Source organism: Ovis aries, chromosome 15, assembly GCF_016772045.2.
Source record: "Ovis aries strain OAR_USU_Benz2616 breed Rambouillet chromosome 15, ARS-UI_Ramb_v3.0, whole genome shotgun sequence".
Classification (NCBI taxonomy): Eukaryota; Metazoa; Chordata; class Mammalia; order Artiodactyla; family Bovidae; genus Ovis; species Ovis aries.
The window spans coordinates 8,517,514-8,534,323 of record NC_056068.1 but is presented as its reverse complement, the minus strand read 5'-3'; the positions used below and the strand labels follow the sequence as shown (position 1 = coordinate 8,534,323).

At 37.0% G+C, this 16,810-nt stretch overlaps 1 protein-coding gene across 1 annotated transcript in view; it reads left to right on the top strand.

Moving 5' to 3' along the window:
* The window catches only part of CNTN5 (contactin 5), a 1,662,845-nt gene that overhangs the window by 1,578,033 nt on the left and 68,002 nt on the right, over nt 1-16,810 (top strand). Inside the window, exon 19 of the mRNA XM_027979105.3 lies at nt 16,626-16,696. Within this exon, the coding sequence (XP_027834906.2) occupies nt 16,626-16,696 (71 nt within the window). The remainder of the gene's footprint in view (nt 1-16,625; nt 16,697-16,810) is intronic.

Genomic DNA, 16,810 nt, shown 5'->3' with positions numbered 1-16,810 from the left:
GTGAAGCAGATACTAAAATGTAGATAAAACAAAGTACCGTAAAGCAAACTTTTGAAAAGCAAGGGATATCTGTATATATTTACACTTTAATGTGTGTTTATATTTATTTATTTATAGTTCAATTTTCTTACAAGTTTTACTGAGTTAGCGACAGAGAGAGAGAAAGGGGTAGATATAACTCTGTGTTATTTTGGAAATGTGTTACAATCTTTAAATTACTATGTAAGTTTGTATTGAATAGTGGGAATCTTTTCCTGCCATTTAAAAAGATAATCAAGAGAGAAAAATCATACTTTAAGAAATTAATTTGAAATATATATTCTCATAGACATAACAAAATATGTAAATATGAATTTAGCAGCAGAAATTCTCATTTATCTGAACAATACTCTTATTTAATTGAACCTTAATATTCTGTAAGTTACATATTTATAGCAGCAATTTAAAAGATACATGCAAAGGGGAGAAGATTGTGTTCACTATGTAACCTACAATTTAGAAAGATTTGGTTTTCTCCATTGCATAAAATTTCTGTTATCAAAGCTTTTGATGTAAATCTCAATACTTGCTTTTTTAACTCATATTGTGATGAATTGATAGAGAAAGAAATAAAAGAAGGTGCTGCCTAATACTTAGGCAGATCTAGATTAATGGTCTTCTCTGCCACTTACTAGCAATAAACATAGGTAAGCTGTATGCCCTGTTCAAAGCTCAATTTTCTCATTTGTAAAATAGGAATAATATAGCAATCTACTCCCTTCAACTATTGTATTAAATAAGATAAAGCAGGTGAAAAGATTTTCACACATGGTAAGTGCTTAATACTAGTGAGTTATTACTATTATTTTTTATCATGAATTTAAATATTATTACTTTATTAAATAGAAATTTAAACAATAGTGATCATGCATGAGTTGCCATTTTAATATAGAGGAAAATTTTCAGATTAAATATATGTTTGTCAACATAGTAAGTATCATCTAGTCTCTTGGCTTATAGTGGGCTTCTTCAATACACCATCCTGCTGAAAAGTCTCCACAGTAAATTGCACCATCCATCCTGGGCCCTCAGCCCACCTGAGTAGTCAGGGAGTCAAGAGAGACTTTCAAAGTGTGGTGCACAGTACAGGGTACGTCTTTGCTATAAGCCCCTCCTCACCTCCACGTAAGGCCTCTCCATGTTGCTTTTTTTATCTAGCTAGGGAAAGATTGAAGGCAGGACGAGAAGGGGACAACAGAGGATAAGATGGTTGGATAGCATCACCGACTCAATGGACATGAGTTTGCATAAAGTCCAGGAGTTGGTGATAGACAGGGAGGCCTGGCGTGCTGCAGTCCATGGGGTCACAAAGAGTTGGACACAGCTGAGCGACTGAATGGAACTGAACTGAGCCTCATCCATAGTGGACTGTGATACTGTTGCAACATGTAGCTTTTTTTTGGGGGGGGGCGGGGGTTCTTATAGCAAAAGGAAATGAAACAACTTGCTTAAGCAAATTGTTGCAACTTCAATAACTTTCCAGTTTCTTATTGCATTATATTCTGTCCTGACATTCTCTTTGGATGTTAATATGGAAAATGTCACACATACTTTTGGCCAAAGAGGGGTTACCTGGCGGTTCAGTGGTACAGAATCCACCTGCCAGTGCAAGAGACGAAGGTTTGATTCCTGGGGTGGGAATATCCCTGGAGAAGGAAATGGCAGCCCTTCCTTCCATATTCTTGCCTGGAGAATCCCATCAACAGAGGAGGCTGGCAGGTTACACTCCATGGGGTCACAAAGAGTCGGACATGACTGAGCAACTAAACAACAATTTTTGGCCAAAAAAGGAAAATATATACTTACATTTAAGAGGCTAATGCTCAACCAAATAAATATGAGTATCAAGTAAACAATCAGATGAATATATTTTCTAGCCTTAGCAGTTTCTGTACTATATCATGTTACAGCTAGGTAACTGGTTTATTAAACAAGCTGAACTTGGTAGAGTTTAGACATATTAATAAGTTTTATTCTTCTCCCACCATTGTTCTCCAGTATGCTTCATCTCAAGTCTGGCTTCGGCCCCACTTATTAATTTATCTAAAGTTTTTTAGATATTAGGACAGTCTCATTTTTCAGGTATCAAAGAATTCCATTTTAACAATAAAAACTTGCATCTCATATCTAGTTCTATGCTTCTGTCCCTCTATCCTAGTGCAGGCTTGACTAAAGGGTAATGATTTCTCTTTTCTTGTTTCTTTCTGCTTCCTCTCTGACCTCCAAATTCTATTCCAACTCCCAGGTCAGAAAAGAAGAAAGTGGACATCTACTTTAGGTGTTGTGGTTTGTGGATCTCAAGCAAATATTGAGTGCCCCACGAGATGGCATTTGTCCACATCCTGTTTCTTTCTCTCATGAGTACTTTGGGCTCTTTGGAGAGTATCCTATCTCCTACTAGCAGGCAGCTTTATCAGCTCTGAGCTCAGCAAGCCTATTCAAACCTACCTTCTGTAGGGTCTGCTTTTCCCACAATATTATTTCACATTTCTGATCCGCCAAGCTTTAGAAGTACAGTATGTCTTCAAAAACTATTTTGATCTCTGCTCTAATAGCATAGTGTGGCACTGGGTCATCCTACAAAATTCTGAAGCTCAATAGCATCCAGCTAAGATGTGAGAAGTAAGCATCTGTACTTTGCAGCAGCGGTTTTGCTTCTTATGACATTCCCACTTCACTCCTAGTGACAGCCGAGGCTGGAGGGCCATGCCACAGCACATCCATCTGCTAAGCTGACAGCCTCTTCCAACACATTCCTTGTGCTAAATAATCTCACAAAGATGGCTAGAGGAGAGTAATAGGAAAGGGTCAGAAAATTGGTTTTCTCCATTTCCTAATAGTTCTGTGGTTTTAGCTAGACAACCTCACTTTAGCATCTGAGGTTACATGTGTCTCATCCCAAGTCCAGAAAAGACTCATTAAGCTTCCTACTACAATTTCTTTCCATGTACATTATCTTTCTACTTCTGATAGGCTCTTGTTTTGTTCATATTCTTATTTTCGCGGTTCTTGCCTGTGATAATTACTTAGAAAAGTTCATTGAGTTCAAAAGTTATGGAATGAACACAATGAAATACTACTGTAAGATGGAGCTGAATTAGTTTTCTCAGGGGCATGTGGGTTGGCCTTTTAAATGGCATTTAATGTGGCTTTGAAGGCCAGACCAAATGGGACTCAGGTGGAATTATTTATAGGGGCAATTAAAAAATCTACGTACTATTGTCAGGCATTGGAGTGTACAGAGAAAAGGCATAAACCTGTGAGGGTTTTAAAGGTCTCTCCAGTCTCTGTTTCTAAAATATATATATATATATATATATATATATATATATATATATATATATATGATATAAAAAACAAAAGCATTCAACTGAAATAATTGGGAAAATCTCAAAGAAAATACTATTAAGTGAACATTATAGCTTTCTTCAACTGAATAATTTAATTATATTAAATAAAAGAAATGGTTCTCAGTAACACTAAGAGAAGATGAAGATCATATTAAGAGCAAGCAACAGACCTCTAGGACCAAATCTCAATATTCAGGAAAAAAGAAGCTAATAGTACAGAAGACAGTATTTTAAAATCATGAAACCACTTTTTTACATCATGAAATATTTTCTACAAAATGTTTTCAAAAAATATATCTTCAGTTTCAGAGGCACTTTGCAAAGAGATGGGGATTTTAACAAATGCCTTTCTAAATGAAACATGAGTAATTGTTAGGCATGTCCATTTCTGATTAATAGCAAGGTGAGGGAAGAGCATTGGAAGATTTGAGCAAAAAAAGACAAAAGGGCAGGGAGAGGATATCAGCCCAGGAGTAAATGTGAAACACTCAAGTTAGATTTCTCCTGTCTCCTTAGTCCCTATCATACTATATGCCAGTCAAAAATCATGAAGCATGTTCCAAGTCCAACGTTGAGCACATATTCTGCGTTATAGCATTTAAATCTTATATCAATACTGTAAAGCAGGAAGGTTTAGTCCCATCTTACAGATGAGAAAGCAAAATAGGAGAATCTTAAAAACTTGCATAAAGTTACCTAGTCAGTAAGTGGCAGACCTGGAATTCTAATCTTAAGCCCCAAATGATGATTCCCAAGTTATCTTCTCTTGTGTTGTTGGAAGAGGATGTTTGCTATGATCAGTGCGTTCCCTTGGCAAAACTCTATTAGTCTTTGACCTGCCTCATTCTGTATTCCAAGGCCAAATTTGTCTGTTACTCCAGGTATTTCTTGACTTTCTACTTTTGCATTCCAGTCCCCTATAATGAAAAGGACATCTTTTTTTTGGGGGGGGCGGGGGTGTGGTTTTAGTTCTAAAAGGTCTTGTAGGTCTTCATAGAACTGTTCAGTTTCAGCTTCCTCAGTGTTACTGGTCGGGGCATAGACTTGGATTACTGTGATATTGAATGGTTTGCCTTGGAAATGAACAGAGATCATTCTGTCATTTTGAGATTACATCCAAGTACTGCATTTTGGACTCTTGTTGACTATGATAGCTGCTCCATTTCTTCTAAGGGATTCCTGACCACAGTAGTAGATATAGTAGATATAATGGTCGCCTGATTTAAATTCACCCATTCAGTCGATCTTAGTTTGCTGATTCCTAGAATGTCAACGTTCACTCTTGTCATCTCCTGTTTGACCACTTCCAATTTGCCTTGATTCATGGACCTAACATTCCAGGTTCCTATACAATATTGCTCTTTATAGCATCAGACCTTGCTTCTGTCACCAGTCACATCCACAACTGGGTGTTGTTTTTGCTTTGGCTCCATCCCTTCATTCTTTCTGGAGTTATTTCTCCACTGATCTCCAGTAGCATATTGGGCACCTACCAACCTGCAGAGTTCATCTAACCATCTCATCATCTGCCGCCCCTTTTTCTTTTGCCTTCAATCTTTCCCACCATCAAGGTCTTTTCCACTGAGTCAGATCTTTGTATCAGGTGGCCTAAGTATTGGAGCTTCGGCTTCAGTATCAGTCCTTCCAATGAATATTCGGGGTTGATTTCCTTTAGGATTGACTGATTTGGTCTTCTTGCTATCCAAGGGACTCTCAAGAGTCTTCTTCATGGCAATTCAAAAGCATCAGTTCTTTGGCACTCATTCTTCTTTGTGGCCCAACTGTCACATCCATACATTACTACTGGAAAAACCATAGTTTTGACTATAAGGACCTTTGTCAACAAAGTGATGTTTTTGATTTTTAATACACTGTCTACATTTTTTTTTATCATTAAAAAATTTTATTGGGGTATAGTTGATTTACAATGTGTTAGTTTCAAGTGTACAGTAAACTGAATCAGTTATACATACAAACACTTTGTGATCCTCTTCTCTTATAGACTATTACCGAGGACTGAGTTTCCTGTGCTATACAGGTCTTTATTAGTTATCTATTTTATACTTAGCGGAGTGTATGTATCAATTTCAACCTTCCAATTTATCCCTCCCCAAATCTTTACCACTTTTAGGCATACAGTTCAGTGAGTGGTAATAACTGTTCATAACATTGAGCAATTATCACCACCATCCACCCCCATGAACCCTTTCACCTTGTAAAAGTGAAATACCCATTAAATACTTCTTCACTTCCTCATTCCCAGCTCCTGACAACCACCAGGATTATTATTCTTCTAGAAATATATCCAGACAAACTATGTTTTCACCAATTCATCAAAAAGAAAACTGGATGATTGTGTTAACAGTATAATTAAAACCTCAAAGATTAAAAATATTATGGTACTCCATCTAAAAATCCTCAACATTGGTGTCAATATACGACAAACCTAATTTTAGTTTTTAGTAATGTAGCTGGAAACAGGTACAGCTAGATGTCAACTGATGCTCATTCACTTTCACATCCCTAAACCTTTCTGTACCCTTGTTTTTACTCAGACCCACCTATTTTTATTTGCTTTAAAACATTTTATTGCAATCTTTCTAATAAAGGTCACCTAATTGACTTTGGTCCCCAAATTTCTAAGCAGCCCACCCCCTCTCCACCAGAGTTTGACAGCTGCTCACACAGGTTCATGCAGGAAACATGTGAAGTTCCAAGGATCTGACCAACACCAGGTAGGACATCCTCTGCGTCAGCAAAATCCTAAAACACAGTACTCAGGTAGAAGGCATGTTTGTTGCTCTCCACTTCTTGTCACAGCCTGTTGCTGAAGTGGCAGGAACCATCACCTGGACATCCCAGCCACCCCAAAAGTGCTTCTCCAAGAGAATTCTAAACCTTAGGCCTTCAGTCACCAGGCTAGCCTGGAATCTCTGTGAAGGGGTACTGCCCTGGCTGGGCTTCCAAAGCTTTCAAGCCTTCTTTTAAGAATAACACACCGGTGGACGTTTCAACTCCCTCGTGGTGCCTCGGACCCTCCTTCGAGAATCAGGAGCCTGCAAGCCGGTAGCTGTGCAAAGACTGCGCAGGCTGCAGCCTCCCCCTGGTTTGGGTAAGGTTCCACAGCAGATGACTGGCAAACCGCTGGAGGACCATCTTCACTCTGCGTGTGTTCGCCGCACCCACTGTCTACATTTGTCATAGCTTTTCTTCCAAAGAGCAAGTGTCTTTTGATTTCATGGATGCATTCACCAGCTGCAGTAAATTGGAAGCCCGAGAAAATAAAATCTGTTGCTGTTTCCACTTTTCCCCCATCTATTTGATATGGAGTAATGGACTGGAAGAAGCACAAGCTGGAATCAAGATTGCTGGCAGAAATATCAGTCACCTCAGATATGCAGATGACACCACCTTTATGGCAGAAAGTGAAGAGGAACTAAAAAGCCTCTTGATGAGAGTGAAAGAGGAGAGTGAAAAAGTTGGCTTAGAGCTCAACATTCAGGAAACAAAGATCATGGCATCTAGTCTCATCACTTCATGGGAAATAGATGAGGAAACCGTGGAAACAGTGTCAGACTTCATTTTGAGGGGGGCTCCAAAATCACCGCAGATGGTGACTGCAGCCATGAAATTAAAAGACACTTACTCCTTGGAAGAAAAGTTATGCCCAACCTAGATAGCGTATTGAAGAGCAGAGACATTACTTTGCCCACAAAGGTCCGCGTAGTCAAGGCTGTGGTTTTTCCAGTGGTCATGTATGGATGTGAGAATTGGACTGTGAAGAAAGCTGAGCACCAAAGAATTTATGCTTTTGAACTGTGGTGTTGGAGAAGACTCTTGAGAGGCCCTTGGACTGAGAGGATATCCAACCAGTCTATCCTAAAGGAGATCAGCCCTGGGATTTCTTTGGAAGGAATGATGCTAAAGCTGAAACTCCAGTACTTTGGCCACCTCATGCGAAGAGTTGACTCATTGGAAAAGACAATGATGCTGGGAGGGATAGGGGGCAGGAGGAAAAGAGGATAACAGAGGATGAGAGGGCTGGATGGCATCACCAACTCGATGGATATGAGTTTAAGTGAACTCCGGGAGTTGGTGATGGACAGGGAGGCCTGGCATGCTGTGATTCATGGGGTCGCAAACAGTTGGACATGACTGAGCTACTGAACTGAACTGAATGGGACTGGATGCCATGATCTTAGCTTTTTGAAAGTTGAATGTTAAGCCAGCTTTTTCACTCTCCTCTTTCACCCTCACCAAGAGGCTGTTTTTTTTGTTTTTTTGTTTTTTTTTTGTTAGTTTTTTATTTTTTAAATTTTAAAATCTTTAATTCTTACTTGCATTCCCAAACATGAACCCCCCTCCCACCTCCCTCCCCATAACATCTTTCTGGGTCATCCCCATGCACCAGCCCCAAGCATGCTGCATCCTGCGTCAGACATAGACTGGCGATTCAATTCACATGATAGTATATATGTTAGAATGTCATTCTCCCAAATCATCCCACCCTCTCCCTCTCCCTCTGAGTCCAAAAGTCTATTATACACATCTGTGTCTCTTTCCCTGTCTTGCATACAGGGTTGTCATTGCCATCTTCCTAAATTCCATATATATGTGTTAGTATACTGTATTGGTGTTTTTCTTTCTGGCTTACTTCACTCTGTATAATCGGCTCCAGTTTCATCCATCTCATCAGAACTGATTCAAATGAATTCTTTTTAACGGCTGAGTAATACTCCATTGTGTATATGTACCACAGCTTTCTTATCCAGTCATCTGCTGATGGACATCTAGGTTGTTTCCATGTCCTGGCTATTATAAATAGTGTTGCGATGAACATTGGGGTACATGTGTCTCTTTCAATTCTGTTTTCCTCTGTGTGTATGCCCAGCAGTGGGATTGCTGGGTCATAAGGTAGTTCTATTTGCAATTTTTTAAGGAATCTCCACACTGTTCTCCATAGTGGCTGTACTAGTTTGCATTCCCACCAACAGTGTAGGAGGGTTCCCTTTTCTCCACACCCTCTCCAGCATTTATTGCTTGCAGATTTTTGGATCGCAGCCATTCTGACTGGTGTGAAGTGGTACCTCATTGTGGTTTTGATTTGCATTTCTCTAATAATGAGTGATGTTGAGCATCTTTTCATGTGTTTGTTAGCCATCCATATGTCTTCTTTGGAGAAATGTCTATTTAGTTCTTTGGCCCATTTTTTGATTGGGTCGTTTATTTTTCTGGAGTTGAGCTGCATAAGTTGCTTGTATATTTTTGAGATGAGTTGTTTGTCAGTTGCTTCATTTGCTATTATTTTCTCCCATTCAGAAGGCTGTCTTTTCACCTTGCTTATAGTTTCCTTTGTTGTGCAGAAGCTTTTAATTTTAATTAGATCACATTTGTTTATTTTTGCTTTTATTTCCAGAATTCTGGGAGGTGGATCATAGAGGATCCTGCTGTGATTTATGTCTGAGAGTGTTTTGCCTATGTTCTCTTCTAGGAGTTTTATAGTTTCTGATCTTACATTTAGATCTTTAATCCATTTTGAGTTTATTTTTGTGTGCGGTGTTAGAAAGTGATCTAGTTTCATTCTTTTACAAGTGGTTGACCAGTTTTCCCAGCACCACTTGTTAAAGAGATTGTCTTTACTCCATTGTATATTCTTGCCTCCTTTGTCAAAGATAAGGTGTCCATATGTGTGTGGATTTATCTCTGGGCTTTCTATTTTGTTCCATTGATCTATATGTCTGTCTTTGTGCCAGTACCATACTGTCTTGATGACTGTGGCTTTGTAGTAGAGCCTGAAGTCAGGCAAGTTGATTCCTCAAGTTCCATTCTTCTTTCTCAAGATTGCTTTGGCTATTCGAGGTTTTTGTATTTCCATACAAATCTTGAAATTATTTGTTCTAGTTCTGTGAAAAATGTGGCTGGTAGCTTGATAGGGATTGCATTGAATTTGTAAATTGCTTTGGGTAGTATACTCATTTTCACTATATTGATTCTTCCAATCCATGAACATGGTATATTTCTCCATCTATTAGTGTCTTCTTTGATTTCTTTCATCAGTGTTTTATAGTTTTCTATATATAGGTCTTTAGTTTCTTTAGGTAGATATATTCCTAAGTATTTTATTCTTTTCGTTGCAATGGTGAATGGAATTGTTTCCTTAATCTTAAAAATTAGGGCAGAAATAAATGCAAAGGAAACAAAAGAGACCATAGCAAAAATCAACAAAGCCAAAAGCTGGTTCTTTGAAAGGATAAATAAAATTGACAAACCATTAGCCAGACTCATCAAGAAGCAAAGAGAGAAAAATCAAATCAATAAAATTAGAAATGAAAATGGAGAGATCACAACAGACAACACAGAAATACAAAGGATCATAAGAGACTACTATCAGCAGTTGTATGCCAATAAAATGGACAACGTGGAAGAAATGGACAAATTCTTAGAAAAGTACAATTTTCCAAAACTGAACCAGGAAGAAATAGAAAATCTTAACAGACCCATCACAAGCACAGAAATTGATACTGTAATCAGAAATCTTCCAGCAAACAAAAGCCCAGGTCCAGACGGCTTCACAGCTGAATTCTACCAAAAATTTCGAGAAGAGCTAACACCTATCCTCCTCAAACTCTTCCAGAAAATTGCAAAGGAAGGTAAACTTCCAAACTCATTCTATGAGGCCACCATCACCCTAATACCAAAACCTGACAAAGATGTCACAAAAAAAGAAAACTACAGGCCAATATCTCTGATGAACATAGATGCAAAAATCCTCAACAAAATTCTAGCAATCAGAATCCAACAACACATTAAAAAGATCATACACCATGACCAAGTGGGCTTTATCCCAGGGATGCAAGGATTCTTCAATATCCGCAAATCAATCAATGTAATTCACCACATTAACAAATTGAAAAATAAAAACCATATGATTATCTCAATAGATGCAGAGAAGGCCTTTGACAAAATTCAACATCCATTTATGATAAAAACTCTCCAGAAAGCAGGAATAGAAGGAACATACCTCAACATAATAAAAGCTATCTATGACAAACCCACAGCAAACATTATCCTCAATGGTGAAAAATTGAAAGCATTTCCCCTAAAGTCAGGAACAAGACAAGGGTGTCCACTTTCACCGCTACTATTCAACATAGTTCTGGAAGTTTTGGCCACAGCAATCAGAGCAGAAAAAGAAATAAAAGGAATCCAAATTGGAAAAGAAGAAGTAAAACTCTCACTGTTTGCAGATGACATGATCCTCTACATGGAAAACCCTAAAGACTCCACCGGAAAATTACTAGAGCTCATCAATGAATATAGTAAAGTTGCAGGATATAAAATCAACACACAGAAATCCCTTGCATTCCTATACACGAATAATGAGAAACTAGAAAAAGAAATTAAGGAAACAATTCCAAGAGGCTGTTTAGTACCTCTTCACTTTCTGCCATTAAAGTCGTATCATCTGCATTCTGAGATTGTTACTATTTCTCCCTGCAATCTTGATTTCAGCCTGTGACTCATCCAGCCTGGCATTTTGCATGATATAAACTCTGCATAGGAGTTAAATTTATAAATTACATTTCTAGGCACTGTGATATATAATTTTGAAAACCTTAAAAAGTAAGTACTATTATTATCTCCATGAGGAAACTGAAGGACAAAGAGGTTAAGAAGTATTTGAAACCAACCAGCTAGAACGGTAAAACTGTTATTAGGTTTTATGATCTTTCTTGGTCCCAGAAGAACACTTTATTACTACTTACATGTACCACTTTATCTACACTATTGATAAGAATAACAGCATTATTTGAACTCCTTAGGAAACACCACTGATTTTTCCTTTTTAAATTTTGGAAACTCTAACTCTTCTAATAAAGTGGGCTTAAGTGATAATCAGTTAACTGAAATACTTGTATATTATATAGTTCAATTCAGGTAGGAACTTTTGTTGTTATTGCTTGATTTCTCTCCTGACTTCACCCTCACCATGTAAGTAACCTCTATTCTTTCTTCCTTTCTTCTGCACTTTTCTGTCCAAAGCAGTTGCTGGGTTGTGCTCCTAATTTTGTGACTTTTCTCAGATCTCTAGCAAAGCTGTATTATTTAATGAGCCATGTGAACATCTACTATAGTAGATTTGGAAATTTTTCATGAAAAAAAAAAGAGATTGGTAGATGATTTCATCCTCTTTTCTTTTATTAGTTGAGTGTTAATTAAAGCATATTTTTAGTGTGACAGACTTTGTTCAGATTACTATACTTAGGAAGAGTTCTTTGAAGCACAAGCTTAACTTTATGCATGCTTAAACTAAGGTGGTATAATCTATTTTGGTTGCTCTGAGCATTTGCAACCAAACATATAAAATGAAAAGGGAAAAAGTCTACATTTTAATATGCCAGACAAGGCACTAAAATAGCAAGGCATTTACAGATTGTTGGAAAAATGTTAATCACATTATTCAGTCATGGAAGAGCAATGTTCAAAAAAAAATTCAGAAAAATCAGTGAAAGTGAAAGTGTTAGTCCCTCAGTGGTGTCTGATTCTTTGCGACCCCATGGACCATAGCCCACCAGGCTCCTCAGTCCACGGAATTCTCCAGGCAAGAATGCTGGAATAGGTTGCCATGCTCTCCTCCAGGGAATCTTCCCAACCCAGGGATCAAATCTCTGGGTCTCCTGCAATGCAGGAAAATTATTTAACATTTGAGTGACCAGGGAAGCCCAGAGTGAACCCATTAACAATGCATGTAAACTTGATTCTCTGAACTAATAATTTCATGGCATTTATCAGTAGCCAACTGAGGGAGAGAGGAATCTAGCTGCATAAATATAAATCAAAATTTGACTATATTTAAATATATTTGGTTTTAAGTAAATGTGTATTTCTCTGAACTCAATGAAAGCATTTATTACATGTTTGATCATATTAATTTTTTGCTTCTAACAAGAATTATAGAACTTTCACAACAGAATGACTCTGAAAAATTAAGGCATATCTCTACATATCATAAGCATGTTGTTTTATAAATAAAGGATATAATTAAAATCAGTGGACTCCAAAGTGTTGACTGCAGAGATAATAACTGTGTGCCATCAACTTGAAAAAGAAATGAATGAGCATGGGTTCCACTGATCATCTGCATGTAATTAGGAAATTTAAGCTAATTAGAATGAGAGTGTTCATTTCAAACATTGTGATCCTGACAGCAGAACACACTGCCTGAGTTATATCTATTAAAGCCTTAGGTTTTCTTTTTTGTTTGTTTCTCCATTTTTAGAGATATAATTGATATATAACACTATATTAAAAGTGAAAAACAATGATTTTATATATTTGTATATTACAAGATGACTATCATAATAAATTTAGTTAATATTAATCACCTCACACAGTTTTGTTTTTCCTTATGATGAGAACTTTTAAGATATGCTTTCAGCAATATTCAAATATATGATAACAGTATTTTTAACTATAGTCACTATGTCTTCCCAGAATTTATTTATCTTGTATCTGGAAGTTTATACCTTTATACCACATTTGCCCATTTCCTCAAGCCCTGTCCTCACCTCTGGAGATTACCAATTCGTTCCCTGTTCCTACCAGTGCCATTTTTTTTTTTTTTTAAGATTCCACATGTAAGTGAGATCATACAATGTTTGTCATCCCCTGTCCAGCTTATTTCACTTAATGCAATGCCCTCCAGGTCCATCCATGTTGTCTCAAATGGTCGAGTTACTTTCTTTGTATGCCTGAATAGTATTTCATTGTATTATAATACACTATATGTTTTTTATCCATTCATCGATCAATACATTTAGGTTATTTCCCTGTCTTTAAAGCCTCAAGTTTTTGTTACCATTTCAGTTACTATTTTCTGTTACTATTTCCTATTATATCTAGCAAGCCTGTTGTAGAAAGAACAGTTCATGCTTATACACTAACTTATACACTTATACATAACTTATAACTTATATACTTATACATAAACTATTAAAACACAATGCTCTATAATGCCTCTTTTGTATCATTTATTATACACTAAAGGGCTTCTCTTGTGGCTCAGCTGGTAAAGAATCCACCTGCAATGTGGGAGACTTGGGTGCAAGATCCACTGGAGAAGGGAAAGTCTACCCACCGCAGTATTCTGGCCTGGAGAATTCCATGGACTGGGTAGTCTATGGAGTTGCAAAGAGTTGGACATGACTGAGCGACTTTCACTTTCATTATACATTAAAATTGGATAAACTTACTTAACATGAAGCTGAATATGGATTTCTGTGGTAGCTGAGACGGTAGAGAATCCAACTGCAATGTGGGAGACCTGGCTTTGATCCCTGGGTTGGGAAGATCCCCTGGAGAAGTGAATAGTTACCCACTCCAGTATTCTTGCCTGGAGAATTCCATGGGCAGAGGAGCTTGGCAGGCAAAGAGTCAGACACTACTGAGTGACTTTCATTTCACTACCTTAAAAGAAACTGATAGCAGTAGGAAGACTTCAAAAACTAATTTTACATGATAAAAGAAATTTTACAAAATCTAGGTCAATTGTGAATAATTTGACAAGGATGTTTCCCATACAAAAGCAAATTAAATTTTGCTTTCTTGGTTCCTCAAAGTGGAAATTTTCCCCACACTTTTCATTAGTTTCTTCTTTTTATTTTTTTACTCAAAAAGTTAAAATCTTTGAAAAATCTCAATATATTTTCTAAACAACAAAAAAAAGCATTCATAGACTATGCGACAATACTACCAAAACAAGAAAGTTTTGACATCAAACCATCACTTGTATTTTATCCTACTCATGTTTCTTTAATGAACTTCAAGAATTATTCACAAAAGCTAGAGGTTCCAAGCATTCTCTTTTTAGATTATGTCTGAGGGCTGAATAAAACAGAAAAGGACTTTCAGTGCCTAGTGTTTCCACAAAATCCATGCTTGTGGGGAGAGTATCTTCCAAGAAAAATATGCAAGATCCTAAATCTGGGTATAAATAAATAATTCCAATATAATAGATGAAGTAGGTGGCTCTGGTAGCTATTAGTTGAATATTATTTAGCTATTAATTGTCAGAGATGAATGTGAAACATATTTGTATGTGGATAACTTTTTATTTTTTATAAACAAATGATACTAAGAGAAGCTATTGTGGCACAATATCAACAAATTAACTTGTTTACGCAGTTTATTTGACCATGCATTGATGCTCACAGTATTCAGAACTCTGACATTAGCCACTGATGTATATTTGGAATTGTGTATCCCTGTCCTCTTACACATAAAGTTAAACCAGTTCTTTTCTTGTGTGCTTTATCCATACCATACACCAGAAAAAAAAGAACTTTGACTTAGTACTGTATAACAGTGATTTGGAGACCTGGTATCAAGGCACACTGCCATGTCATAAGTTGTTACATGCAGAAATAACTTTCGGCTATTAGTAAAAAGCTCAAGTCATCTGCCTGTTCTTCATATAAATCAGGATGTATTTACTGCTATTGCTCCAATGCCATCATTTTTCTTAGTTGAATCACTTGTAACTTCCTGACTGAGAGACAAAGGGGTATCCAGTTCCATATAATTCTGAGGGAGTACATCAGCATGAACTCCACATGTGAATAATTTTTGACATGTATGTAACTGTGAAAGAAGAAAAAATTATTTCACTGCTTCTGTGTATATCCTTCTACATGAACAAGATAAAAACTGACATTCATGGAGAACATGGCCTAGGAGATGACATTGGGACCCTGGTGACTTAAGGTCATTTAATTCAACAGATGCAATGATAGTGCTCTTTCCCACCCCCGTGGTCCAGGGAGAATTTTTTTTTCCTTTCTATTAGTATATAAATTCTACATCAGTTTTTCTAGTATATGAAATGTGTGAATATCTGCCAGTAATTAAAAGCCTTTCATCCAAGTAGGTAATATATGAAAGTTAATGTATTGTTTATGAGTATATCAAGATCATTTAAAAACTATCTGTTGAGATATAAAGGTAACACTGAAGTGTAATATTGCTAATGCAGTCTCATAGCCTGGAAAAGGCTTTCTTTTAATAGTTTTCTTCATTTAACAGTTATTCTTTTGATAATAGTCCCTTTCAACTGCAAACATATTTTGTAGTTTGATTCAGTGAAGGGGAAATTTATTTCTTTGACACATTATTATTCTTTTAATAATTACACATTTGTAAAACTTTTGCCATGTATCTATATATTTTTCAGTTTGCAGAGAGATTCAGCGGTAGGTATAGTTTTTTTTTTTTTTTTTTGTAATATGTAATCATTTAAATAGGTTCTCACTCCATGGAGCTACTGCTGAGATTTCTTTACAAGGACCTGCTATACAGCACAGGTGCTCTACTCATTACTCTGTAGTGGGAAAAGAATCTTAAAAAGACTGAATATATGTTTATGTATAACAGATTCACTTTGCAATACACCTGAAACTGACAGAATATTGTAAATAAGCTATGTGTGCTTAGTCGCTTGGTCCTGTCCAACTCCTTGCGACCCCACAGACTAGTCTGCCAGGTTCCTCTGTCCGTGGAATTCTCTAGGCAGGAATACTGGAATGGGTTGCCATGCCCTCCTCCAAGGGATCTTCCCAACCCAGGGTTCGAATCCAGGTCTCCACTCCCATAAAAATATCAAAGAAAAAAAAAAGAAATTGCATTTACCCTTCTAAATAAACTATAATTGGCATTTTCCATGGGAAAAAAAAGAAGAAGAATAAAGACTAGTTTTTAGCTGGGGGAAAAGTTTCTTTAAACTGGAGTTTCCTGGAAGTTCTAGTAAAGCCCTAAGGCTAATGTCTACCTGTGGAATTTCCAGGGGCTCTGCAAGCCCTGGATCACAGAAGATTCACATGATTAGAAAGGAAAAAAATGTGTAGCATGAAGCTTAACTTATCATTAGTAGATGTCCTTGACTGTAGTATTAATTATGATTTGGACCTTATAAACCAGAGAACATTTACAAGAGAATAATTAGTTTGGAGATGCAGTATATGGCCATGAAAAATATCTGCCAAACTCCCACAGAGATTTGAAAGCAGGGTATCCATCACAAATGTTTTGTTTTAATATTGAACAAGACCATCCTGACTTCAAACAAATTTTGATCTGTTTATTTGAAAATGTTACCCAACCAGGTAGAATTATGATGCGTTCTTATTGTAAGGACACTAAAAGTGTGCATTTTCCTCACTCATGGCCCGTTTTTAACCACAGTTCCAAAGACAGCACCTACCAATGTAAGTGGAAGAAGTGGAAGAAGGCACGAGTTGGTCATCGCCTGGGAGGTAAGAAAGCCCACTCAGATGTCAGGACGTGTTGATTCCTTAAATAGAAAGCTACACATAGGGTATGAGTACCTGGTACAGAGTATCTGTGTAATTTCTGTTTGAGATTACAAA